This window comes from Ceratocystis lukuohia (genome assembly GCF_044167205.1).
Source record: "Ceratocystis lukuohia strain C4212 chromosome Unknown Supercontig6_pilon, whole genome shotgun sequence".
Taxonomy (NCBI): Eukaryota; Fungi; Ascomycota; class Sordariomycetes; order Microascales; family Ceratocystidaceae; genus Ceratocystis; species Ceratocystis lukuohia.
In genome coordinates, this window is record NW_027263525.1 from 1,063,304 (window position 1) to 1,088,996 (window position 25,693).

The following is a 25,693-nucleotide window of genomic DNA, read 5'->3' on the forward strand; positions in this document are numbered from 1 at the left end:
TTACTTGCTAGAGCTCCTTCTCCCACTCATGCTATCCAAGATTCTTGGTAGCAAGTCTCCCACGGCCTCAGTATTGATCCACCAAGTGTCACAAGCACCCCGCACCCAGCTCGCTATCCATCATCGTCGCACGCTCTCCACTATGTCTTCCATTGGATTTTCGTCGTCCGCACAGGACTTCGTTGACTTTGTCAATGCGTCACCTACTCGTGAGTTCACCTAAACTATCCACAGGGATGCAAGAAATCTGCTCAGTGCTAACCCATATGTCGAAATCTACACGTATTCACAACAGCCTACCATGCCGTCCAGTCCGCCTCGGTCCGCCTAGAAAAGGCTGGCTTCCAGAAGCTCCGCGAGCGTGAGCCGTGGGCTGCCAAGATTCAGCCCGGTGGAAAATACTATCTGACCCGCAACGGCTCGTCCATCATTGCCTTTGCCGTCGGTGGCCACTGGAGTCCCGGAAACCCTGTGGCTATGGTTGGCGCCCATACTGACTCTCCATGCTTGCGCATCAAGCCCGTCTCTAAGAAGCAAAACGCTGGCTTCATGCAAGTTGGTGTTGAGACGTATGGAGGCGGTATCTGGCACAGCTGGTTTGACCGTGACCTGTCAATTGCCGGTCGTGTCTTGGTGCGTGATGGAGAGGGAAACTTCGTGCAGCGTCTAATCAAGGTTGATAAGCCGCTCCTGCGTATTCCTACGCTTGCTATCCATTTGGATCGTTCAAGTAGCTTCGATCCCAACAAGGAAACCCAGCTGTTCCCTATTGTTGGTTTGGTTTCTGAAGAGCTCAACAAGTCAGCTGATGAAGCAGCCGACAACTCTGCTGCCAGCGATAAGGAGGACTTTCAGCCACTAGCCGCCATGGACACCCGACACCACCCTCATGTGCTAGATGTTATTGCTAAGCACGCTCAGTGCCAGGTCGAAGACATTGCGGACTTTGAGCTTGTATTGTACGACGTGCAACCCAGCACCATTGGTGGTCTCAATGACGAGTTCATCTTTTCCCCGCGTCTAGATAACCTCGAAATGACGTACTGCACCATCACGGGCATTATAAACTCTACCGCTGACAAAGACGCACTGCTCAAGGACTCATGCATCCGCCTAGCCACCTGCTTCGACCACGAGGAAATTGGCTCTACCTCAGCCCAGGGTGCCAATAGCAACTTCCTCCCCTCAGTCCTTCGCCGTCTTGTAGCCTCTGACATTGCTGCTGCTGCCGTTGGGTCTGTTGACAGCATGACGCGCGAGCCCGACGAGAGTGCAGCTTTTGAACAAACACTGGCGAGATCATTCTTGATTAGCGCCGATATGGCCCACAGCGTGCACCCCAATTATGCCGCAAAGTACGAAGTGAGCCATCAGCCAGCCATGAACAAGGGCACAGTCATCAAAATCAATGCAAACCAGCGCTACGCCACCAACTCGCCTGGTGTAGTCCTGTTGCAGGAGTGTGCCCGCCGCGCCGGCGTGCCGCTACAGCTGTTTGTTGTTCGCAACGATTCCCCGTGCGGAAGCACAATTGGGCCTATGCTGTCGGCCAAGATGGGCGTTCGTACCCTAGACCTTGGCAACCCGCAACTTTCGATGCACAGTATCCGGGAAACTGGTGGCTCTAAAGATGTTCTGCATGCCGTCAAGTTGTTTGAACAGTTCTATGTATCGTATGGCACTCTTGAGGCCAAGATACTAGTGGACTAGAGAGATTGCAAAGAGATTTCCTTTGTAGAAGGGTGTTTGTCTTTTGTTTAGTCCAGGTATGCAGTGTATCAAGCTTAAATATTCAAATTATCCGTATAATTACCCAAAGGAAAACACTGCAAGTTTGTGTATGCACGCAAGAGTCATGAGGTCGTCGCCCATGACATTGAAGCGGAGCTATGACTATTTTGCATAGGCATAATATATTCTTTTCATCCGAACCACGAACTTGTTAGCCGCCTATTTCCAGGCTGAATTCCTGAGCCCGGTGTCAAGAAAACAACCTGGAACTGGCTAGTCCATTTGTGGGAGTTGTCCTCGCGACAATATAACAGTGCCTCAGCGCTATAGGGTTTACACGCGAGGCAGCGGTCCGCTACGTTTAGCTTTGCAGCTCCTGCCGACTGAGGTGTGTGAAGCATGGATAGGACCTGATTTGTACCCGCCTCATAAAGTGGGATGAGACGATGGGGGTGTACGATTGTGTCAGTCAAGAATAGGACCATCAGGCACTCGAGCTCATGGGGCGCTGACTTCCAGGATACAGAGGGTTTTTCAGTTGCATATCCAAGCTGTTTCTACGTCTATGAAAGATGCTAACACTTAGCTTGGGATACAAAGCACAATAGAGGCCATCAGAAGCCAGCCACCTCACACTCCTTTTCCCTTCCCCGGCCGCAAGATCAAGGGAGGTGCTACAAAGGTCAAGCAACACCAAGCGCATCTATTATTATCAACGTCGTGAACAAGTGGCTTGAGCTCTTTAAAAATACATTTACACGCAATACAAGACGTCTGTGGCGTAGGCGACGTCATCCTTGGCTGCGGACTGTGAAACTTGGCAAGCCACGAGCATTATATTCACGTGAGACGAGTACCTATTCCAGGCAGTATTTCATTGCTGAAGTGGAAATAGACCTGAGAAGGAAAAGCCCAATGTCTGAGGGTAAAATAGAGCAAAGCAACGCCCTTCCCACGGAGAAATTTGGTTGAAACAAGACAGCTGAAAAGAGACAAATCCGCAAAAATATAAGGTGTTGGAAGAAAGCAAGGGAATATCTTGATACACTTTGTGGTTCCTAATTTTGGGGTGAATAGAAAAAAGGACAAGGGCAGCCAAGATCTCAGTTTAGGCACGTGATATTAAATAGAAGAAAAGCCTGGCGTTTGAGATGTAACTATAGATGAACCGGGCTAGGCAGAACATGCATAACTTGGTTATCTGCATAATATGATACCAGACCTCAAAAGCCTTTGTGGTGTGTATGTGGCGCTGGGTGTGGCGCTGGATGGAGTCGCCCCCCCCCCCCCCCCACCATATCCACAAGCAAGACAGATGCGAAAATACGGAAATTGCACAAGTCAGTAAAGTGAAGCAAAGGCCCCATGTGAGTGAGTACCTGAAGAAAGTGAGAGATAAAAAGGCAAAAGACCATCGGCTTTTAACATTGGCCGAAGCACTAAGCAAGGTACGAAAAATAAGAAATTATAGAAGAGAAAGACTGAGTACTAGCCTGCATGATGTAGACGCTCGAACAATGCAATCTTGCGGGTTGTCTTGATATACAGAAAGAAAAATAAAACGCAGCACAATATCGAGAAGCTTGAGCCCGTGCATGCGCCCCTGTTAGTCAAGATACTATTGGTCCCCTCGTTCCAAGGGTCTTATTTCGGTAATTACTGATCTGTGCATCCATGCAATTTCTGAAACCGGCTAGACTCATAATAACCAGCCAATCGAATGTTAGACACACTACAGTTGACATTTTGAAGCAATCTCCAGGACTGTTCACTACAGACGCACTACTGATGACTTTTTTGGTCGCTTTAACGCATATCAATTCAGTAACTAAACAAGCAAGAGATAAGAACTCATAGCAGGAAAAACGAATAAGAAAAAAAAATCAAGCATAAACAAAAACGGATATCCCAAAAAGAAATGCTGTATTGAAACCCTGAACTCGGTAGCAGCTGTTCGCCGAGAAACATACTGTCATTGTCATTATCGAAGCACAGGAATGGCCTGGCCCGCTCTAAGTCTTCATCTGAAATCCCCTAGCAAATTGCCGGAAGAATCCATGGAAGCGGTGGTCTATAATTTGTGCGCTTAAGCCAGGGCGAAAGCAGCGACGGCACCGGCAACGGCCATGGCGGCAGAGCCAGCCAGGGACATGGCACCGGCAGTGACGGGAACACCGCTGGGAGGGCTGTGAGAAACTCTTGTTAGTTTGTGTCTTGAAACCGGCTTAGCTGGAACATAAACTTACGTGATAACACCAGTGCCGGAGGGAGCGCCACCGGAGGGAGCGACGGGCTTGCTGGGAGGGGCGGTCTCGCAGGGAACCTCCTCAGTGACAGTGATGACCGAGGGGACCATGGTGGTGATCAGCTTGACGCGGGCGGTCACGCACTCCTCATCAACGGGGGCAGCGGGCAGGGTGGTGCCGGGGACAGCGGCGTTGTGAACAACACCAGTGCCAACGGGACCAGCGGGGGCCTTAGGAAGGCCGGTACCCTTGGCAGGCTTCTCGGGCTTGCCAGCGGGGGTGGTGCCAGTGGGGTAGGGAGGCACCGAGGGGGCGACGGGAGCATAGGGGCCAGCGGGAGCAGTGGGGCCAGCGGGGGGAGCAGAAGGCTTGTACTCCTCGGCATCGCAGATGGTGGTAGACACAGCAACAATGTTGGTGACGACCTTGGTGGCGTGCGAAGGGCAGTCGGTGACGTACTCAGCGCAGTCAGTGATGGTGTGGTACTCAGTGCGGAAGACGGTAGAGGTGACCTGAGCGGCCTTGCCAGTGCCAACGGGGGCGCTGCCGTAGGGCAGAGAAGCCATGGCGCCAGCGGCGGCAATGATAGCAACGGTAGAGAACTGCATTTTGATAGATTTGGAAGTTTAAAAAAGGGTAGTCGTAAAGACGAAGAAAAAAGGTATTAAGATGAAGCGAATGGAATAGTTAAATAATAGTGCTTGTTAAAGAGTGGACGACCGGAGTCAAAAGAATTGAGCGAAGCGGGAAGAAGCTTTGAATATTGAGTTCTGGGCTGAAGAACAGAGAGAGAGAGAGGAGGATGTTGAGGAGGGGAATTGTGTTCCTATTAATACTTGAAATCGCCTCGCTGAGCCATAACAGAAAATAGAGGAGGCGAAGTGAGGCACAGTCACAATTAGTGCCCTCTCTAGTCTCAAACTCTGTGAAGCCTACTACTACTAGCCCACTGGCACACACACTGCAGCACGGCATCATGTGCCCACACACCCCTATGGGGGCCTTCTGACCCTCTTGACCCTCTACTGGATCTCCCGTTTCTGCCCGTGGCCAGGTATTCTTCCACCCCCCGGTCTTTGCTGACCTGTCTCTCAGTGAGTTGTCCATAGTGGCCCGTGTCTTGCTTTGCTGCCCTCTGTCTCTTCCTCGGGCTCTTCCCCTGGCTCGCTCATCCTCATTTCCCCTGTGAGATTGACCTTGTCCCCCCCCCTCCCCCTCTTCCTTCACTCTTCTTTCTTTCTGCTTAATTTCCACTCCCTTGTGCCTCCACCCCTCCTTTGCCTCACCCCTCTCTTTTCTTTCTACCCCCTGCCGCCGCCACTTCTTTGTTCCTCTCTGCCAACTTCACCGGCTGTCTGTGAGTTGGCGTGCCTGGTCTATCGTCCCAATAATTGCCCTTTTGTTGTCCTCTATTGCATGCACTGTAAACATGTGTCTCGTTGAGGGCTTCGTAGGGGCTTCCCCTCTCTCCCTTATCCTGCTCAGCCCTCTTCCACACTCTGAGCAATCCCATTTTGCTGCTCTTGCCAACGCTGATAAATTTACTCTCTCCACTGTTCTAATGATAGATACGCTAAGGACCTGACGTTTTGGTCCTTGGCGAGCCTTTGCTCTCTCTTCCTTCTAGCTTGGAGTTTTTTTACTCTTCTCTTTTTTTAGCCCAAATTTCGTCCCCGTTGGCTAGTGTAAACCTCCGCAGTACCCGTAACAGCCTAGAAATATTCTGAATGTTCCAGAGGCGTACGCACTGGAGCTCTTGTATCGTGATCTTAATTTGGAAGAGCCTTTATCAGCACAGCTTTTCGCTATTGCCGAGTTTGATCAAGTGTCTTGTCTTAGGGTTTCTTGTTCCAGCCCCCACTTCACCTTCTGTCTTTTGTCTACTCTTTCTTTTCTTCCCCTCCCCCCCTTCCCCCCCCCCATGCTATCTTTTGGGTAATGACTATGCAGAGCACTATCCTAACTTTTGCCTTGTCATTATGCTCAATCGGCGGTGAGGGTCCAGTCCAGGGCAATCTCGCCTGGCTTGCATTTAGCCTTCACACTCTCACACTGTCTTTGCCCGCATTCTGTCCTTATGTTTTCGCTTCTACTTCCTAGTCTGTCCTTTTCATATTAGGCCCTGAGCCTAGTGCTGCTCATGCTTTTTTGTGGTCTTTGGTGGTAGGAGGGGGAAAAGAGGGGGAGGGGAAAAAGGATAGTGACGCTAGTGGGAGCTAGTTCAGATCAGTTCTCTTCTTGTATTTGGATCACGGTAGTGCAGGTGCTAGAGGCGTAGCTCCGGGCTGCGGATATGAAATGTCTTGAGTTTGGAGAGAAATAACAATAAGGAGTCAGCCACTCAGAACATGACTAGGCTCGCTGCTGTATCTCCGGCATAATGGTCGGTACATGCTGTTTGTACCTATGCGCCTCAGAAATTACCTAGCCGCCTGAAGTTTGTTGTCGGTACCTCTGTCTGCAGATCTGCCAGTAGTATCCCGTTCTGCCTCTGTAAAATTGGCGGTGAAACACACCCACCAAGGAAATCATCGACGCACATGGGAGTATCCCATTTAGATTATCCCATTTTCCCCCTTCTGTCCTCCTTCCCCTTCTCCCTCGACTATCAGTTGCCTAACCTGGTGGCCCTGTTGTAGCATGTATCTAAGGGCACGGTCCTTGTCATGTCATAAGAAAAGGTTATTGTAATCAATTAGGTTGAAAATTGAATCGTGATTCGAGCCCTCACACACCCCCTAATCTCATGCGTCCAAAGTTCATGCCTATCAAGCTCCTCAGGAACCTAGCTCTGTCGTTTAGAGTTAGTTTCTAGTCGAAAATGTAACACCCCCCCTTTTTTTTTTATTAGTTTCCTGGGCTAAGAAGAAGCCTCATTTCTTTCCTGCGTAGAAGGAAGCTGGCAGAAAAGGCATAGCTAGATAGCAGGCGGTAATTATCACAAACCTTCTGGCTACATGAGCCACAGAGCGATACCAAGCTCCCGTTCTCTCGTCAATCTCTCTTATGTAGTCCTGCTTCTAACCGGAATTTCGTACAGCTGGTAATTACTTTTAAATGATATGCAATTCGCCACATTAGAGACAAGAAGGGGAAGGAGCGCAAGTGCCTTGTTGCCTCGTTGTGTTTAGATTTTTCTTTTTCCTTCCCTCCCCTTCTCTGTATGTCAGCGTCTAGCTAAGCTTTTGTTTAAGCAATACAGGCAGGCTGAAGCTGCCGAGCCATTATTACTGGCTGCCCATAAATCACGCCGTTCTGTATCCAGAGGTAACACCCTCGGTTCTTGATTGGCTCGAAACAAGCCCCTGGTGGAACCAACCTCTGGTACCTGCATTAGCGTAGCGTTCTGCTTATGTCCTTTGGTGACAATGCCAGTATCAATTGACTCCACAGAGGCCAATTCGTGCATAAATTCGGATGAAGTTGTGAAAATTTGCCTCCTTCCGCTGTAGGTAGGTGCTCATTATTGATTGCTATGCAAGCTGCAGAGCAACAATAATTCAATGTAAACAAACAGGGTTATAAGAAAACAACTGGGGAAAGGCGGGTGTCCAAAATGTCACTTTGGGAGACATCTCTCATCTTTGACCTTCCGGTATTCTTGGACCTCTTTGAGTGTCTGTTCTCGTCCCCTCTCTCTCTCTCTCTTTCTTAGCCATTAAAACTGTCAACCGTCAAGCCTTCTATCCCGCGTGCCCAGGCTTAGGCTCAGCTCAGCCTTGCCTGATTTGTACCAACACAGCCCCAATAACGTAGCTTATTTTGACATGTCCTAGGGCAAAACCTCGCCTAACACTTGCGTTTATAGAATGTAGACGGCACAAGGCTGTGCCTCGTCTCCTGTCGATTTTTCTACGGTGAAAAGGGCCTTGTCCCAATGCCTGCTGACAGATGAGCTTGTTTTCTTCTTCTCTCTCCGCTCACCGTATCTTCTCATTCTTTTTCTTCTACGGCCATGTGCGTCTCCCTTTGATTCTCTCCCTTTCAAACATCTCGTGGCTACCCGTCTTGGTAGAATGGGCCTTTAGCGATAGGCCCTAGATGAAACAGGCAAGCATGCGGCGTCTAGCACGACCTTTCCAGAAATTCTTTGAACTTGCTTTTTGTGATTGACTTGTCTACAAGAAAGGCCCAATCCACAGCAATTTACTGTCAGTTGTCATCAACGCTATATTCATCATGTGCTATAAACACTGTGGAGGATAACAAACTTGCTCTCCGCCTTTTCAATAGCAATTTCCCAAGCGGTCATCGTAATCAGATGGCCTGTTCACAAACCTCTGTGAGCCACAAAATGCACTCAGCATAATTTGGAGGAGCAACAGCACAGCTCCTGCTCTTTGGCCCCAAACCCTTGCCGAAATATGGAGAGAGCGAACAGGGTCCAAGACCGCCCTGTCTGACCCAATGCCTTATTCCTGGCGATTACCCTGAGCAGGGCAAAGATTCCTCGCAGCTACACCATCAAGGTATAGTTTTATATATACATATAAAATGGTCTTATCTTGGCAAGCAAATGTGCATATGTAGCACTTTTCCTCTCAGCGTCACAACAAGTGGTGCATTGCAATGCAATGCTATGGTACCAATAAGAAAGTACCTTTGTCCGGTAGGGGGTTGCTGTAGGTGCAACTGCTCTTAGTTGACTACAAGGGATTTTTTTTTTTCTTTCGCTTACCTTTCTTTCCAGATGTTGCATTGAACTCAGACTGTTCGCAAAAGTCATTTCCCCATAAGGAAGCTTCCATTTTTTTCTGTCGGGCCTTCCATGTGGCTGCAGCTTTTTCTCTCCGGCCTGGCTTTCCCTTTTTCATGCATGCCCAAAAAATTTCTTCTCTTAATTTTCCTCCTCGTCTTCTCTTTCTTTGCTATTCACAAGAGTTCATCCTGTCATCTTGTTACTTCTTTTGGAGCCAACGGCCATGATCTATTGAAATATTCCGTGATCCAGGATGTCTAGAACGAGCACAGGTGCTTTAGTTTTTCTTATCTTGGAATAAAAACAGCAGCAGTAGCAACAGGAACAACAACAACAACAACAACAACAACAACAATATCACTTGAGAGCGATAAACAAACAACCACAACATAACAAGCCATGACCATCCCGTATCCCGCTATGGGAAAAGCTAGTTGAACGATTCAAGCCAATGAGAGAGGACAAAGCATCAAAAAGAGACGGCTTCTTGACCGCCTTCTAGCCTTGGAGAAGCGAGGATGGCATTTACCTCTGGCCTTGGACATGCGGCTATCGCAATGTGGAGACGCCGTATGCAATCGTATGCAAAGAGGCTTATTCATATGCAGGACAACAAGGACACATGAGAACAATGAAATGCAAACGGGCATTGCCAACCCCCCCCCCCCCCCCGACTGTGCAGCATCATCTTCCCTGGGCCCTGAGCAGGATTTGCATTCATTGTTAAACATCGAAAGAACCTGAGAGGGTGGTGGAAGAAGAGAAGAGTCCTAACGGCCATTGATGACTTGCAACAGCATCATTACCTCGTTTGATTTGCCTAAAATTACCTCTCTCATCACGACAGCAACGGGATACCAGTGTTGATCTTGATCCCCTTCCATACAAAACCTTTTCATACTAACCATCGGCGATCTCCTGCGACCCATGATTCGTTCTGCAATAAGACTCTCCACATTCCCCATACACAGCGCTATGTTAATCCTGCCAAGTCTGGGTGGTTCATGTTTTCCTGAGATTACTGTGAGGCTTTTTTTCTAGCTGGTACTATTTGATAACTGACTGTCTGAATGGCTCTATCCAGAGCCTTTTTGCAAGTGATCCTAGCCAAGACGTGCTAAGGAATAGCTACTACAGTCCAATACTAAATCTGTCTAGGCTTCGGCGGACTAAAGCAACAAGAAGCATATGTTGTCATTGTACTTGGCTATACCTCGCCTTTGCGGCAAAGGAAGAGATAGGACGTCTACTTTCACTAGTGAACAAAGAACAAGACCGGCCAAGTTACCGAATTGTCACAAGCTCATCCCCTTTTTTTCGTCCCGCAATTAAGTAAAACGGCACGATGTAAAGAAGACAAAGGGCAACATTCATCATACTGCACTCCCAACTAAAAAGGAAGAAAAAAGGCTCACAAAAAGGCTATATAGCCATTTGCGGATCCTAATAGTGAGTTTCACCTCTTCTCTTGGCTCCCTAACAAGCCCTTTAAGTTACAGGAGCGGTTGGCTAATCTTTCTAGGGGTTAGTTTAGACGAGCACTTTCTACTACCCGACAGGGCCTTCTGGTTTGGCCATGTAGCATTTTCTTTTAGAAAGAGGGGGTTCTCAGGATCGTGCACCTCACGCACTTCACACTTTGGCGAAATTGGAAATGATTTGAAAATGAAGGTTTAGAAAGGGTTAAGGGTAAGATAAAGCAAGAGGAGGAAAGAACAAAGCGGGTTAGATCCTCGCTTCTCGCTTGTTGTCCTTGTGGGATGGAAGGGCAAGACAGGGCTAGAGGCTGGTCACGATCCGGAATAAGCTTGTCTTCTTTTTACAATCATCCCCCTTTTCGTGGGTTCTTTTTGATTGGACAATCTGATGATTGAGCTTGGGTCCCAGCCCTTTGTTTTATCATCAGTGGGTGGTAGCAGAGGGGCGAGATGATGAAACTTCATTAACGTACATTGCATGATGTGACCTCGTCTTGTTCCCACACTTTTTTTCGTCCTTTGGTGTCAAGGTATGGTACGTAGTTACAGCGGTACCGTAATGACCAAGGCAGGGCGCTGTTGGTCCTTTTGTCCCTGTTTATGCGTTGGCTGATTTGTTTGTTGTCTGCTATTTCTCTGCTCAAGGCTTTAAAGGTGAGGGTCAGTACATAACCCCCTCCCCCAACAGTAAACGGCTTAAGTCGTCTTCTATATAGCTATCATGCTTCCAAACAGCACCTCCATTCAGAGTTCGGAATTGTCACATCTCAAACTTTGCACTAAGAGTCAAGTATTGTGTCAGTTATAAATAGAGTTATATGTATAGGCCAAGCTGCGTAACACACGAGGCATATGGCCATATGTGTATAGACATGATATGATACAGGGAACCTGGCGAGTCTTTGCTCAACAATTACTCTCTCTTTCTGTGTGCATTTATCTGCACATGTATTATGTGCCGAGTCAACCACTGATAAGATGAGAATGCCCCGCTCAATGACGTAGTAACGCCACTGTAGTTGAGAGCTCGCAATATGGATAACGTAGGATATTTCGTGGGGCTGTGTAGTGGTAGGGTTGAATAGGGTTTGTGAGAAAACGAGGATGTGGTTTTTGTCGTGAGTCACTATGGGACAGTGTATGAGATGTTAGAGGGAACGCCAAATTATACAAGCCAATCATAGCCAGAGATAATTATGCCATTGGGAGTCATATCTTATCACGTTCACATACTGTGTGAAGAGCCCAAGTTGTAGGACAGACGTTGAGGCCAAGAATCACCCGAAGCTTACCCGAAAGAGTTAAACCCAAGGCTTTCCTATTCGGGCCTTGGGCTCTTAGCATAATAAGGTTTGTGGTGGTTGCACTCTAACAAAATGCGAAAATTGCACATCCAGAATTAACCCCACCAAAAAGCACAAACTTGAGATGGGCTATGAAGCTGTAATTTTCTATTAGGCCTTAAGCCTTGTGATCTTTCCTCCGCGTCGCTCTCCATTTGATTCTGCCGCATTGTTTCTGCCGTGCTCACCGCCAAGGCATCATCTTCGTGCTTCTCTCCTGTGTCCTGCGTTTTTGTTTGTGACTGTGGCTTCTTTGGTCAGACCAGACTCTGTCTATATATCTATTATCTGCGACCTCTTCAAGCCCTTTGCCCGACAAAACTCTCTATCAACAGGCTCAATACTCTCCCCTTATCGAACAATCCGTTTCAAGCGGGCTGAAGCACCCTAATACACACCCAATCCGCCCTTCTCGACCTTATCTGCAATAGATAGCAAGCGTGCTTCACTTGCGACTTAGCTTAATAGCATCACCCTCTTTCGTTTTGTTAATACTGCATCCTATCCTTCCTTGTATCGGCCTATCAAACGGCACAAAATCATCTATATGGATGCCGAGGTGAGTTTCTCCTCATCATTGGGGACTATCCCCTCTTCTATCTTCTCTTTTGCCTGTTATGGCAGGTCTTTGCTGGTGAATCCCTCCTGTTTCTATGGGTAAACTGAACAAAGCGACTGTAAGAGGCTAGCAAAGATTGCTGGATTGATTTCTCTGAGAATCTCTGAATATCTATGCAACTTGGTTGGCTGTGGTTGTGATAGTCGTGACACTGCATGATGGAGGGCTCGCTATTTTGTGATATCATATACCTTGTCAAACACCCCCGTCTATCTGTCATTTTCTCTTCACCTCCTCTCTGTCCTGTTGTCACCACTACAAATTTAACTTCACTATCTTTCCGGGATCTGTGCTGACCCTTTGTCTCCCCTCGTTTTACTTAGATTGAAAACGCGGTTCAGATCGCCGGAAACCCTCACTCAGACCGTGCCCTCCAAGAACAGGCCATAGACTACATCCTTCAGCTCCGATCCAATACACAAGCCTGGGAAGCTGCCCTTCGGCTTTTCACTCGAGAACCTAGGGCATCGGAGTTGACACGCTTGTACAGCCTTGATATCATCAACTATGCCATCCATAACCATAATCTGGACGACCAGAGCTTAGGGTACTTCAAGGACACCCTGTTCCAGTATGCTCAAAATGTCTATGGTTCTGGTGATCCTGCCATAATCGACAGCGCCGCCATTCGTAACAAACTCTGCCAGTCATTAACTTACATCTTTGTCTTCCTGTATCGAACCGGCTGGCCATCCTTCATTGGTGATTTTATGGCGTTGACTCACCTCCCTGGAAGCTCGCAGCCCGACAATGCCTCCGGTGTTGTATTGTACCTCCGTATTCTCACATCCATCCACGATGAAATTGCCGACATGATGCTATCCCGTGATGTCCAAGAAGCAAAGCGCAACACGGAACTCAAGGATCAGATCAGAGCGCAAGACATGCAAAAGATTGCACAGTCTTGGCGGGAGCTGCTGGCCTACTATTCGACTAGCAACGATGCAGTTGTTGAAATGGTTTTGCGTGCTATAGGAAAGTGGGTAAGCTGGATGGACATTTCCCTAGTAATTAGCGAGGACATGCTCAGCTTGCTACTTCCCGTTGTTGGCCGATCGAACCCCAACAGCAATGAAGACAAGATCAGAGATGCTGCTATTGAGACTCTGACCGAGATTGTTAGTAAGAAGATGAAGTCTTCAGACAAGATGGAGCTTATAACCTTCCTTAAGCTTCGCGAAATCTGCACCGAACTTGTTGCCAGCCCTCCGCTCAACGAATTTAAATCAACACCGAAATACGATACAGATCTTGCCGAGGCTCTGGCCAAGATGGTGAACTCGGTTATGACCGATGTCGTCAAGGCTATTGACGATTGTAACACTCCTATTGAGACCAAGGGGTTGGCTGAGCAGCATCTCCAGAACTTTCTCCCTCTTCTCCTGCGTTTCTTTTCTGATGAATATGACGAGGTCTGCTCAACCGTCATCCCCTCTCTGACGGATCTTCTCACAGCTATTCGCAAGTTCAAGGCTGTTCCTGCATTTTACAGCGAGATGCTTCCTGCCATCTTGAACGCTATAATCTTCAAAATGCGCTACGATGAGACATCGACTTGGGCCAGTGAAGATAGCCAGACAGATGATGCTGAGTTTGAAGACCTGCGGAGAAAGCTCCACAATCTGCAAAAGTCCATCGCTGCTATTGACCAGAATCTGTACATTGAGGTTTTGAGCAATGTCGTTGGTAGCGCCTTCCAGACGCTGGATGAACAGGGCGCACAGATGAACTGGCGTGATCTTGATCTGGCACTTCATGAGATGTTCCTGTTTGGCGAGCTTGCGCTACCAAACCAAGGCTTAACTGCTAAGAACCAGCCGTCAACAGCGGCGTCTGAGAGACTAGTAATTTTGATGAAGCGCATGATTCATTCTGGTAAGTTGAAATTTGTGGGCAAAGCTTATTAGTGTCCATTTCCATTGAATCTACTAATTCTAAGCTCGTTATATACTAATATTTATGGTCTATAGGGATTGCGAGTTACCCCCACCCCGCCATTCTCATCCAGTACATGGAAATCTGCGTTCGCTACTGCGCTATCCTTGAGGCCAATCACGACCTGATACATATCGTGCTTGAGAACTTCATTCACTTGGTCCACCACGACCACATTCGCATCAAATCCCGCTCTTGGTATCTGTTTGCTCGCTTTGTGAAGCAACTGCGCGGGCAGATTGGCAATGTGGCTGAGGGCGTGATAAAGTCGATTGGCGACCTGCTGCCTATCAAGGCCGAAGTCCCTAACAGCGATGACGCCGACGACCACGTCTCCTCGGACGAAAGCGACCATTCTGCTGATGCTTTGTTCACCAGCCAGCTGAACCTTTTTGAGGCTATTGGTTTTATCTCATCGACGAGCGCGACACCTGCAGATCGCCAGGCCTTTTATGCTAGATCCATCATGGAGCCTATCTTTGCGGATATCCAGGCGCATATCCCTAAGGCTGCTGGAAATGATGTACAGGCTCTTTTGCAGATACATCACTCGATTATGGCGCTGGGGATGCTCGCTCCTGGATTTTCTGACGCTATAGTCAGTGCTAGCAAGGCTGAGAACAAACCCAAGGTTGCCCCTGTTGAGGTGGTACAGGTCTTTTCCCAAGCCACTGAGGTTGTACTAGTTGCTCTAAGCCAGCTGAAGTTTAATCATGACATCCGCCAGGCTGCACGCTCAACATTCTCGCGTTTCCTGTCTGTCATGGGGTCCAATATGCTGCCTCAGCTTCCCCAGTGGATTGATGGCCTGATGTCAGGCAACTCGGCCAACGATGAGATTTCGTTTTTCCTACGTCTAGTGGGCCAGCTCATGCATAGCTTTAAAGGTGAGATCCTTGAGATTCTCGATGTGCTCCTGGTTCCCCTAGTCGAGCGCATCCATACTGGGCTTTACGAGCCTGTGGCTGGCACTGACGACGAGATCCAGCTTCTGGAGCTTCGTCGTGAGTACCTGACCTTTGTCCAGGTCATTCTCAACAATGGTCTAGAGCGTGTCTTCATTAGCGAAAAGAACCAACACTTTTTCGAGACCATCATTTCTTCAATCCTTAGCATTGCCCGGAACCTCGGCCAGAACGTCGGACAGAGTCGTCTGGGCTTTAACGTCATGACCCGTATGACTCAGATCTGGGGTGGCCCTGACCTGGCTACCATCTCTGACCCGCCCACTGCGCCTTCAGGCAGTCCAGCGCCCGCCATCCCTGGCTTTGATAGCTTCCTCATGGAGCGTTTCCACACCGTCGGTTGGGAGGTTATTCAGGACACGCAGTTCCGCCCCGACACCGATGCGCAGTTCAAGCAACTTCTCAATGAAGTTATCTCGCTTGAGCAGACAATCTATCTCAAGATCGGCGAGGCGTACATCCAGAATGTGCAGACCGTGATAGCACCACAGCTCGGCTTCGATGCTGCTGAGTTCTTGACGCGCCTGGCAAGCTCCAAGGACCGCAAGGCGGTGGCACAATATTTGTTGCAGTTGATCAAGAGCTGTAGACAGTAATCACCGAAAAGCAAAAAAAGAGGGGAAAGGAGAGAGAATAAAAGAGCATGGGTACAGTATATTGAAACTTTGGGAAGAAGCCTAGACGGGACGAGAGAAATAATACCAGAAAAACAAAAACTCCCAAAAATAGGGAATCATGGCCAAAAACAAAAGAGCACACAAACTTTGGCTGTTGGACGGACAGACAGACGGGGTTGGAGAAATGAGGCTATGGAATGGGATCTAGATACTGTGGTTTAGGAGTTTTCCTTTTTTTTTTCTCTTCCTTTTTTTATCTTAATGCCAATCAGTTCGGTTGATCAATAGAAGAAGTCTAGTTCCTGCTCTAATATTGTTAGCTGTGATATTATGGACCAATCTATTGTTTCTAATGGCGAGTGACAGACAAAAAAACAACCTTAACCTATTGTATTAAAAGTAAAAGGAAATAAAAAGGAAAACCAAGCAAGCCGCTGATGTACTTTCATAAATCTATATCTAAATGTTTGCTCTCCTCTTCTTCTATTCATGGTCCTCCTCGTCCATGCTCCCCTCGCTCGATGCGCTCGACCCCTGGTCATGGAGTGTCTCTAGCACATGCTGAATCTCGTCTTCACTCATCAGCTCTACGGCCGTTCCATCACTGGCAGAAGTGGCTGTACCCCCGCTTCGCCGCCGAGACTCCAGCCGGCCGCGTTCAACTCGCCGTTCGACAGCGAGCCGGTTCTGGACAAACTTGAGCGTAGGGAAGGCACTCTGGCGGCCCTCATGAATCATCCGCGCGAGAATGGGCCAGTCCGGGTCTGACAGAATACGAACCAGGTCATACGGTCTACTCTTGGGCCAGATAGTGATGGTGCCGTTGAAGGGTTGGAGCCATAGCTGTGACCAGTCTTGGCCAAGCGGCCGTGGGAGCAGCTCGGTACTACGAATAAAACGTAGCCACTTAATCATGTCTAGGCGCAAGAAGTTTTCAATGGCCGAGCCGATGTAGCCGCCTCGCCAGCCTTTGCCTTTGCGGTGGGTCACGGGATGACCGACAGAGCCACGAGAATGGAAAAAGAAGACATTGATGTGTGGGTTGGTCTGGCTGACAATGGTGAAGTTGACATTGAAATGCAGATTTAAGGCACGGATGGGGATGTCAGTGCGTAGACTGCCATCCTTCCAGCGATGACCGAACGAGTACGGAACCAGGCTGCCGTCTGACGTCTTCATCATGAGAACAACCGGGTTCAAGATGCCAGGAACCGCTGCCGATGCAATGACGGCAGACCAAATTACGCAGTCGGGACTAGTTAGATAGTTGCAAAGTATTGTAGGCGAGTGCGGGTCTGCGGGAACACAGGTGATGTTGAGAATCCGCCCAGTGCGTTCGTATGCCTCACGGAACGTGGTTGAGCCGCGTGTCCACCACTGGCACTTGCGAGCCCAGTCGACTGCGTCGAAGCGAGCGCCAGTCTTCCACCAGCGCGGGAACCATGTGGTAATGGGCTCGTTGCAGGCGTTGATTTTATTTGCCAAGTCAGGGATAAGCAACCGGTTTAACTCCTCGTTGGTGCGTGTAGCAACAAGCGCCGCTACCATGGCACCGCCACTAGTACCAGTGATGACGTCAGGGAGAAGATTGGCATCAAGGAGAGCTTTGACTACTCCAAAATGGTAAAATGAAAATGTGGCGCCTCCTGAGAGACAAAGGGCAGTTCGGCCGTAGTTTGTCGAGAGGTGTTTGAAGAGGAGGTGGCGGCGATCGTCGGGGAGCGAGGGTGATTTGGCTGCCCAGTCAATGCAGCAAGACACTAATTGATAACGGATATGTGTTAGCGTGGGAATCCACCGGAAGCATATCTAATTGCCGTCACCAGCCCAACTTACGCTCATCGAGAAACTCTTGCACCAGGTTCTTCGTCCCATAGTATGTCTGGCTGTATAACCGGGTATTTTCGACACCCGCAAAATTGTTCTTGACACAGCTCTGTAGCAATGCGGCAAGCTCATTCGCTGCCAATGACTCCTTGTTGCCCTTGGCCTCTGCAGCTTCAGCGATCGCCCTCAGCTTCTTGAGCTGTGAATATGCTCTGCGGACGGTAACCGAATCGTAGTAGGCAAATTTGTCATCCTCTTTCCACTTTTGCCTGTCGAGGAACTCGTCGAGGCGTCCTGCGCCCTCAACCCACTCATCATACGTTGTTGCCCTTTGCAGGCGCCGACGCAGAGCATTTCGCGGGCCACGCCATGTGAAGAAATGTTCGTACCACCAGATATAAAACCGGGTGAGCAGATATATAAGCCACTCAAAAGACAAAACACTTAGGATCCCCGCAAACAAGGGCCACTTGAGGAGCGAGTAAAAGACCCCCTCACGTGTCTCATCTTTGGTGCGATGGCCTTGGGGCAGAGCATGTGGTCGCTTATCTTTCTTTGGCTTTGACTTTAGCTTCAGTTTCGTCTTGGCTCCCGGACGCTTAATCTTTTCGTTGATGGGCGCCCAGTCGTTCTTTGCTGAGAAAAACATGGCCTTTGTCGGTGTGAGGAGGTCCGAGGGGGCTGCAGTATCGGGGCCGGTGGGGACCACAGGCGGGGAGAGCATCCCCAGAGTTGGGGGTATGTGAGATATTGGATCTTGCAGGAAGCTCTGGCGTCGATACATTGTGGGGGAAGCTGTCTGTGTATCATAGGGTGAGGAGATGGTAGGCGAAAGAAGCGAGTCTGGTGCTGCAAGAGCTTGCTCAAACGCTTCAATGTGAGCTGCATTGCAGAAATCTGTAGCAAAATCGCCTGTTGTCGAGGGTGTGGGGTCGGCACGATAGAAACCGTATGAAGGCGGGTATCCTTCATACTGGCTGGTTTGTTTGTCTTGTTCGTTCTGCAAGCTATCGCGGCTCTTGCGAGCACCTGCGGGTGTTTTAGCGCCCATTGACGCGGTTGAAAGGGCAGTTTCTGTGGATATAAAGCTCGGGTGCGGGAGATTGCGTCACAATGCATACAAAGACGACATGCGGCGTATGTCTTGACAGCAGGAGTTGTGTATGGTGGTGTACGGCACGTGGGATGAGTAAGTTGCTATTAGGAGGGATAGAAGGTTGTTAAGCAAAAAAGACGCAAAAAGAAGGCAGAGGAACGCAAATGATTAGTCAGTCAAACCAAACGAGAGGAAGAAAAAAGGTGGCTTTGATAAACCGGATAGTAGCAATTGCTTAAATGAAGGTTGAAGTTTGCGAAAGAAAAAATTACGCGACGGAAAAAAGAAGAAAAAGTGACAAATAAAGAGAAAAAAAGAGAGAATAAGAAGGGAATAAAGTTTATAAAGCCCGCCCATGAACTGCCAAAAAAAAGTCAAAATGCGGCAGGTGACGTCGTTGGCTCCTTCCCCAACGAAACAAGGCCGCTTCTCTAAAAGGCGATCAGCTTCTAAATAGCTGGGCCATATATGCCTTCATCCATTGGCCGAGAACCAACCTTAACTCAGTTGTTAGACAAAGCAGTTGCAATAAGAAAGATAAAAAAAACTAGGTACTTAGACATTGTATATGCCACAGTGCTTACAAGCAAGTACCTTTTGTTTTAGCCTTTCTTCCAGCTGCTTTCCTCTAGACCCTTCTTTCTGAAAAGTTGACTGCCCCCAAGATATCAATATTACATGGATTTTCTCATGTCAAAGAACTAATAATCATTAACGCGCACATGGACAAACAAAAAACGAAAAACGAAAAGACAAAGTGAAAACCAAACGTGGCATACAAGCTCAACAGCTGCAAAAGAGAAAGAAAATCACCTTCCCGCCCGAGAGACCATGACTAGAATGTCCCAACCCTGTTGAGTCTTGATACATTCTATTCGGCCCTGCCCCCTCGCCTCGCCTCCATCAATCAGTAGCTGTTATCTTTCCGGTCCTATTGTTGCTTGCCTGCCTGCCGCTATCGGTTATACCAGACAACAGGGGAAACATCGCTACCACTACCACCACCATCTCCATGCTCATGTCTCAACGTCCTCAAGGTATCATCATATCCGGGGCAAAGAAGTAACCGTGTGTCGTATCGCATCGCCCGATCATAATGTTGTCGTGTACTGTATACAACATGAATTTCGGATCCGTAGAATCGACAAGTGCTCATGTCCAATGTAACTGCTTAGACATACTGTGACAACCACCGAATGCCGTCGCCATATCCTGTTATTCCCTGTCAGCAGTCGTTCGTTTGAACAAAAAAAAATGAATCGGTATTGCCTCTTACCTTGTCGCATGACGACAGAGCACATGAAAACTTCAATAGGGCGGATGCCCTCCAGAGGCACCTTGCCCTTGCCGGTAGTCTGGTAGAGACCCAGCTGATGACGCAGCTCATCTTCTGATACGGCGTCGGGGGTGGTCGATCTTGTTGCCCAGAACCATAAAGGGCACTTTACTCAACTCCTCCATGGCCAACAGAGCATCGAGCTCGGCCTTGGCCTCAGGGAAACGCTCGTGGTCCTTAGCATCAACTAGGTAGACGATGCCGTTAACTTCAGGGAAGTAGTCCTTCCACAAACGACGAGCTATATACAAGCAATAAACGTTGTCAGCGTATTTCCTTTCTCAGGCCAAGAATGACAGTTGCATTATTTATTCGTACCCTGCTGATGGCCACCAAGATCAAAGGTGGTGAATTTGACGTTGCCAATGGCAAGCTCCTCGGAGTCTAAACGTTGGGTAATGTCGGTTAGTATTCTGTATTGCAAAGTTTCCCCAGGTGACATCGACAACATACTGGGATGCAGCGTAGGAGGCAGAATGGCAACACGGTCGTTCTATTTAATATAATTCTCGTGTCAGTAAATGGGCAAATCAAAGCACGACGTTGGGTAATTCAAAAACGGCCAAGATAGATCCCAAACTAATGGCCATCAGCTCTTGATAGTTCAGCAAGAACTTACCTTCAGCATGTGAAGAAGGGTTGTCTTTCCAGCGTTATCCAAACCCAGGAAAAGTAGCTTGGCGTGCTTGTTCAGCAGGCCAAGCGATGACAAAACATCGTAGACTAAAAGCCGATTCACATGTCAGTTTATACAATAACTAGAGATGCAAGCGCTCATCGAGCGATGATCAAACAGGCCTCTGTCGCTTTTTTTTTCTTTTTTTTTGCATGATGGGGGGGAAGCTATGACATGGCAACGCACACCAGGCCTTAGTCGCAAAAGCCAAATACAACGTTAAAGGGCCATGCTAAAGTTGGTATGGCATGCGCACCCACGACCAGCATGTCCAGAGATTCCCCAGTGTATTGTCATGCTTGACATGATGAGATTTCCCCTCGTCAACATCCCGGATAAATGGTACGGGTACGCCCATGGGGTTGTCCTTCACAGCCTGATTGGCAGGCCACTACATGACGCACCATGTAAAGCTAAGGGGGGGGGAGAGAAAAAGCAACAGAGGCCCCGAGATATCAAAAAATCAAACAAAGTTTCTTATATCGGACCGCACGTACACCAGTTAACAATCCACATGATGCCGAATTTCGGAGTTGTTGCTGTTGTTGTTTTTGGTACTGCTCTTTGCCTGTCAGGTGTTCGGGTGGGTGTGGTTGCGGATGGACAGGTTTCGGACAACGCTCTTTGTGTTGAATTGGTAGAAAATTCAGAGCCGCGGTAGAAGCTTCGATGGAGAGGGATTCAGTAAAGATTAACTACAAGCTTGACACCATAGACGTATATAAGTAATCAGATTCACTTGGTCTCAATAAAGCAAGCGATAAGAGAAGGGCGTTGGAAAAGGAAAAGGACACCTAGCCCAAATGATGAACGGCAAAACAAATGTTCCAGAGTCCAGGGTTTGGGTATAGCATAGCAACAAGAAAAGACCAAGGGCTTTGGGATGACGATGGAGGGAGAGGGGATGGGGGTACGACCTACACTCTCTTTCGTTGGCACAAGAACAATGGGAAGCGAAGATTTAAAGAAGGGATGGAAAGTCAGGAAGACTAAAAGTAAAAAAAAAAAAACCAGAGAAAGCTTGCATCAAAAGAGCAAGAACTAACAAGTAAGAAAGCCAGTAGCATAAGAGCTTACAGTGGCTCCCGGTGAAGTCTCCTAGAGGCAAAGCTAGCCTCAGCTCCACTAACTGGGCCTAACTAGACGTGGGGGAAGGGCCTCCCAGCTAAATTCCCACCCGCTCCAAATTTGGCTGGGTGGCCTGAGGGGTTGGGTGTCACCCAATTTTTAGCTGTCTTCCACCAGGTGGAGCAGCGCCAGATGCACGCAGCTGGCAAGCCCGTTCGGCGCAATCTAACGATTTCAATAAGGGACCACCATCATGTAACATACACATATCTGCTACTCCAAGTTCTGTATTTGAAATGAAGAGATTCTCATGATTCATTATAACGTCATGGCTATTCATAAGGGGTACACCGCATAAGCAAAAGCAAGACAGCAGTACAATACCAAAAAGAGTCACAGGTAACCCCTCTTAATACCACAAGCAGACAACATGCTTCGTCGAAATTAATGTCTATTTCGTGATAATGAGGTGAGATGAAGGGGGAGCAAAAAAGATTAAATGGCTGACAGGTAGTTATTTTATACTGAAAAGTATGTACAACCATCAGAGAAAGGCCACCTGTTATCCAGCAAATGAGCGCCTCGTCGGGCCCAAATGCTACTCGATAATAACATGTGGTAGCATGTCCTCTCACGGATTAGAGAATTGAAATAAAGCAAAACACCAGAGGAAATAAAAGAGATCAAGACGCTCTTCCGGACCAAGACTCCTCTATACAGTGTAAGAAAGCCGGCAGTTTCTGCTCAGACACTTTGTTACGGGCCAAAAAAAAAAGAACAAGTCCATAGTAAAGAAGACATGAAAACTCCCCTCCCAGAAAAAAAGAGCAAACGAAAAAGAAAAGAAAAAACAAACAAGGTGCTATGTTGAAGGAGAAAAAGGAAAAAAAAAATCAAAACCGACCACCGTAAAGACATGCCCCATGAGCAAAAGATCAGAATGTTTCGTATGTTGTATGTAGATGGAAAAAAAGATCAAGAAGGAACAAAAAGAATAGGCGGAAATATATGCTAGCCCATGTTTGCGAGGACTTTTGGCAATGGCCGAAATGAGGAAATGAATGGGAGAGGGACGACATGGGCGAGATAGCAAATGTGTTTTTGGTTTCAGTTTTGACAGGATTGGCCCAACTACACAGACATCATGTAGTTTCCACCCGCCTGGGGAGCCGGAGGTTGCTGGAGCTGTGCCTTGACCTGAGATAGATTCTTGCCCGACTGCAAAAGTCCGATCACCTTCATCTTCTCAGCTCCCTGGCCAGGCAGCATCTTACAGCTTTCCTTCTGGCCCTTGCGCGCACGATTACAGTACTCCTGGTACATCTTTTCCTTGCGCTTCTGGCGCTTGCGCTCTAGGCCCTTGATGATGTCAATAGCCCCACGGACATGCTTCTTGTTAGCCGAACGTCCTTTGCGGTACTTGTGTCCCTGAGGATGAGCAAACATAACGCCCGCTCGAGGCAGCGATTTGGTCTGAGCCAGCTCATTGATACGAGGCAATGGCATTGCTAGAAGACGCCCGTGAGTGGGTGAAATTAGAGGAGATATGGGCACACGACAATGAGCAAAAGGCGCTGGAGATCGTGCCCGCATCTTGGGCGATTGGCGGTCTGCCGCTCGCCGAGCCTTAGGTGGGGGAGAGAACATGCGTCTTGGGGCAGGAGACTTCGCATGTTGTCCCTTGGGAGCGGGAGAATGGAAACGTTTAGGTGACAAAGGCTTGCTCTTGCTCTTACGGCGGCCGCGGCGGTCCTGATCATGGTTAAGATCATCTAGATCTCCATGAAGCAGCATGTGCTCGCCACTACTAGACTTGAGGGCTTCAAAAATGCTTTCAGTCTCATCTTCAGGGTCTGACGCAGGGAAGCTAGGATCAATGTCCTGAGGGATAGTGCATAATTTCTTCAAACGGCGTTGTTCAATGCAAGACAAATAAGCGCTTTCCATGGGGCGATCTTCATCAAATGTGCCACACACAAAGTCAGTGCTGTCAGGTAACTCAGGAGTTCCAGGGCGAATGGAAGGACGTCTAGTTTTCTTCGACATACTGCGGGATGCATATGAAGAGCTAGAGCTAGTAGCCTTAGAAGAAGACTTATGGGCGTTTTTGATAGGCACAGAGCACGGTATAGGAGTACTATTAGTAAGAACCCATAAATGGAGGTCGTCATCTTCGTCATCAGAAGAGGCGAACCCAGTCTCTTCATCGGTATGATAGCCGTCTGAGTCGTACTCTCTATCGCTAATTTCGGCGTCATCAATATCGTCATTATCATCATCCAGCTCGTCGTCATCGTCTTCATCATCATCATCGTCATCGTCCTCATCTTCCTCGTCCTCATCCTCATCGTCGTCGTTTTCTTCGTCGTTGTCATTTTCCTCATCCTCAGCATCTTCTTCTTCCTCAACCTCTTTGGCAAGGCGGCGAATGGCGTTTTCCTTAACAAGAGTATCATTGATGGTGATTTTCTTGCCAATGGGAGTTTTTGACTCCATCCAATCGTCCTGGTCATCGACGTTTCCGGCAAATGTGTGGAAATACTGAGGCTTCTTAGTCTTGACAGTAGATTCATCTACCTGAAACTTCTTAGGTCCGGAAGGCAGGGGAGCAATCTGGCGAAGAATGGCATTGGGAGGGGACTTGATGGGAGTTCGGGAAAGCGAGGCATGGATAGTCGAAGTTGAAGCGGGGTCTCCAGATGGAATGATAACGGGAAGGCCCGTGGTGGCTTGAACAGAAGAGCTGATGGGAATTGGGGGAGGTGGTGATACACAGCGGTTCCTAGATACTTTGATAGCGGAAGCCTTAGTGTCACCACAGGCAAATTTAATACAAGGACGGCGGGGAGCAGGCTCTTCTACAGCAATCGTAGGCTTCTTAGCTGCGTTGGTAGAGGCGAAAGAAATGCGCCTCTCTCTGGGTTTTTCAGGAGCACCACAGGCAAAGGAAATGCGTTTCTTGGTGCCAATTTCAGAGAGAGCAATTGAAACACGACGGTTGGGGACGAAGTGAACCATTTCGGGAGGAGAAGGACTTGGAGTGTTGGCACGGGAAGGGCTAGTTAAGCCAGTATCACTAGTGAGGTCAGCAGCAGAGGACATGCTGAGCGAGCGCTGACACTCGATAGGAGGACAGTTGCTGTCGTAGACATCATTGCGATTATCGTCATTATTGTCATGGGCTTCCGCATCATCTTCTTGGTCGTCAACCTCGTTGTCGTCGTTGTCGTCATCCTCCTCCTCCTCTTCATCTGTGTCGTCGTTCTTAAGGGCAAGAGTAAGGAGAGAACGGGCCTGGAGGAATGAAGGGCGGCGGATAGCCTCTTTGCTGAAAAGGGAAGATTTTGGTTTTCTATTGTCCGGAGGCTCGTCAACGTCTGCAGAAGCTTCCTCTTCTAATATGGAAAGGGAGGAAGCTTGTGAGGCCCAGGCAGAGGCACCAGCCATGGTAGTATGTGAAAGATGTTCAGACATGATGAACAAGAGGTGATAAATGAGAAGTACGGGGGAAGATAGGGTAAGAGGGATAAAAAAGCCCAAGGTACGAATCAGACTGAATAGTTTTGGAAAGGCGACAACAAGTTGAGAATCTGGCCAACAAAAGAGAGCAGCACTCGTATGTAGCAGTGCGAGTGACTGATGTGTATAGCCGTCTATTGGCCTGTGTAAGGCGGGATTGAAAAGGTCGGTCGATGGTTAAACGATATAGCTGTTGTTATTGAGTGAGGCCCAAGCAAAGCGCATCAAGCAGCAAACACTTGGAAGTCCAATAAAGCTGAGGAGATAGAATATGTGCCCGTCGACGGACAAAGTGGCTATTATTGCATCAACATGATGGCTACCACGAGGAGAAGACAAGATGAAGGGCGCCTCTTAGGCAAATAAAATAATGGTATAGAAGTGAGGGGTATTAGGTGCAAGATGGAAGAAGCTTCCAGATATTGGGCAAGAGCGAGAAAGCAAAAAGTGAAGGAGGTCAAGACTCGTGAGCAAAAGAGAAAAGCATTAGAGGGAGTTGAAAGGAAGTTATTTGAAGGTGGGATGGTGTGGGACCAAA

At 48.3% G+C, this 25,693-nt stretch overlaps 6 protein-coding genes across 6 annotated transcripts; 2 read left to right on the forward strand and 4 right to left on the reverse strand.

Moving 5' to 3' along the window:
• Nucleotides 1–142: 142 nt before the first annotated feature.
• On the forward strand, nt 143–1,710 carry HOO65_060259 (Aspartyl aminopeptidase; the record flags this gene model as incomplete). The annotated part of the gene is made up of 2 exons (XM_071003855.1): nt 143–209; nt 296–1,710. The coding sequence occupies 2 exons, from the start codon at nt 143–145 to the stop codon at nt 1,708–1,710; spliced, it is 1,482 nt and encodes a 493-aa protein (XP_070857609.1).
• A 2,107-nt stretch (nt 1,711–3,817) lies between these two features.
• HOO65_060260 (GPI anchored serine-rich protein) lies at nt 3,818–4,585 on the reverse strand (the record flags this gene model as incomplete). Its single annotated transcript, XM_071004044.1, has 2 exons — nt 3,818–3,917; nt 3,978–4,585. 2 exons carry the CDS (start codon nt 4,583–4,585, stop codon nt 3,818–3,820), a joined length of 708 nt encoding a protein of 235 aa, XP_070857610.1.
• Nucleotides 4,586–12,044: 7,459 nt separating this feature from the next.
• Nucleotides 12,045–15,612, forward strand: HOO65_060261 (Exportin-T; the record flags this gene model as incomplete). The annotated part of the gene is made up of 3 exons (XM_071003640.1): nt 12,045–12,056; nt 12,458–13,991; nt 14,087–15,612. The coding sequence occupies 3 exons, from the start codon at nt 12,045–12,047 to the stop codon at nt 15,610–15,612; spliced, it is 3,072 nt and encodes a 1,023-aa protein (XP_070857611.1).
• Nucleotides 15,613–16,116: 504 nt separating this feature from the next.
• HOO65_060262 (Patatin-like phospholipase domain-containing protein) lies at nt 16,117–18,511 on the reverse strand (the record flags this gene model as incomplete). Its single annotated transcript, XM_071003714.1, has 2 exons — nt 16,117–17,393; nt 17,470–18,511. The coding sequence occupies 2 exons, from the start codon at nt 18,509–18,511 to the stop codon at nt 16,117–16,119; spliced, it is 2,319 nt and encodes a 772-aa protein (XP_070857612.1).
• Nucleotides 18,512–19,939: 1,428 nt separating this feature from the next.
• On the reverse strand, nt 19,940–20,874 carry HOO65_060263 (Small COPII coat GTPase SAR1; the record flags this gene model as incomplete). Its single annotated transcript, XM_071004007.1, has 5 exons — nt 19,940–20,133; nt 20,211–20,276; nt 20,346–20,385; nt 20,512–20,615; nt 20,829–20,874. The coding sequence occupies 5 exons, from the start codon at nt 20,872–20,874 to the stop codon at nt 19,940–19,942; spliced, it is 450 nt and encodes a 149-aa protein (XP_070857613.1).
• Nucleotides 20,875–22,767: 1,893 nt separating this feature from the next.
• Nucleotides 22,768–25,110, reverse strand: HOO65_060264 (AAA ATPase containing von Willebrand factor typeA (vWA) domain protein; the record flags this gene model as incomplete). The annotated part of the gene is made up of 1 exon (XM_071001085.1): nt 22,768–25,110. One exon carries the CDS (start codon nt 25,108–25,110, stop codon nt 22,768–22,770), a length of 2,343 nt encoding a protein of 780 aa, XP_070857614.1.
• Nucleotides 25,111–25,693: the final 583 nt, after the last annotated feature.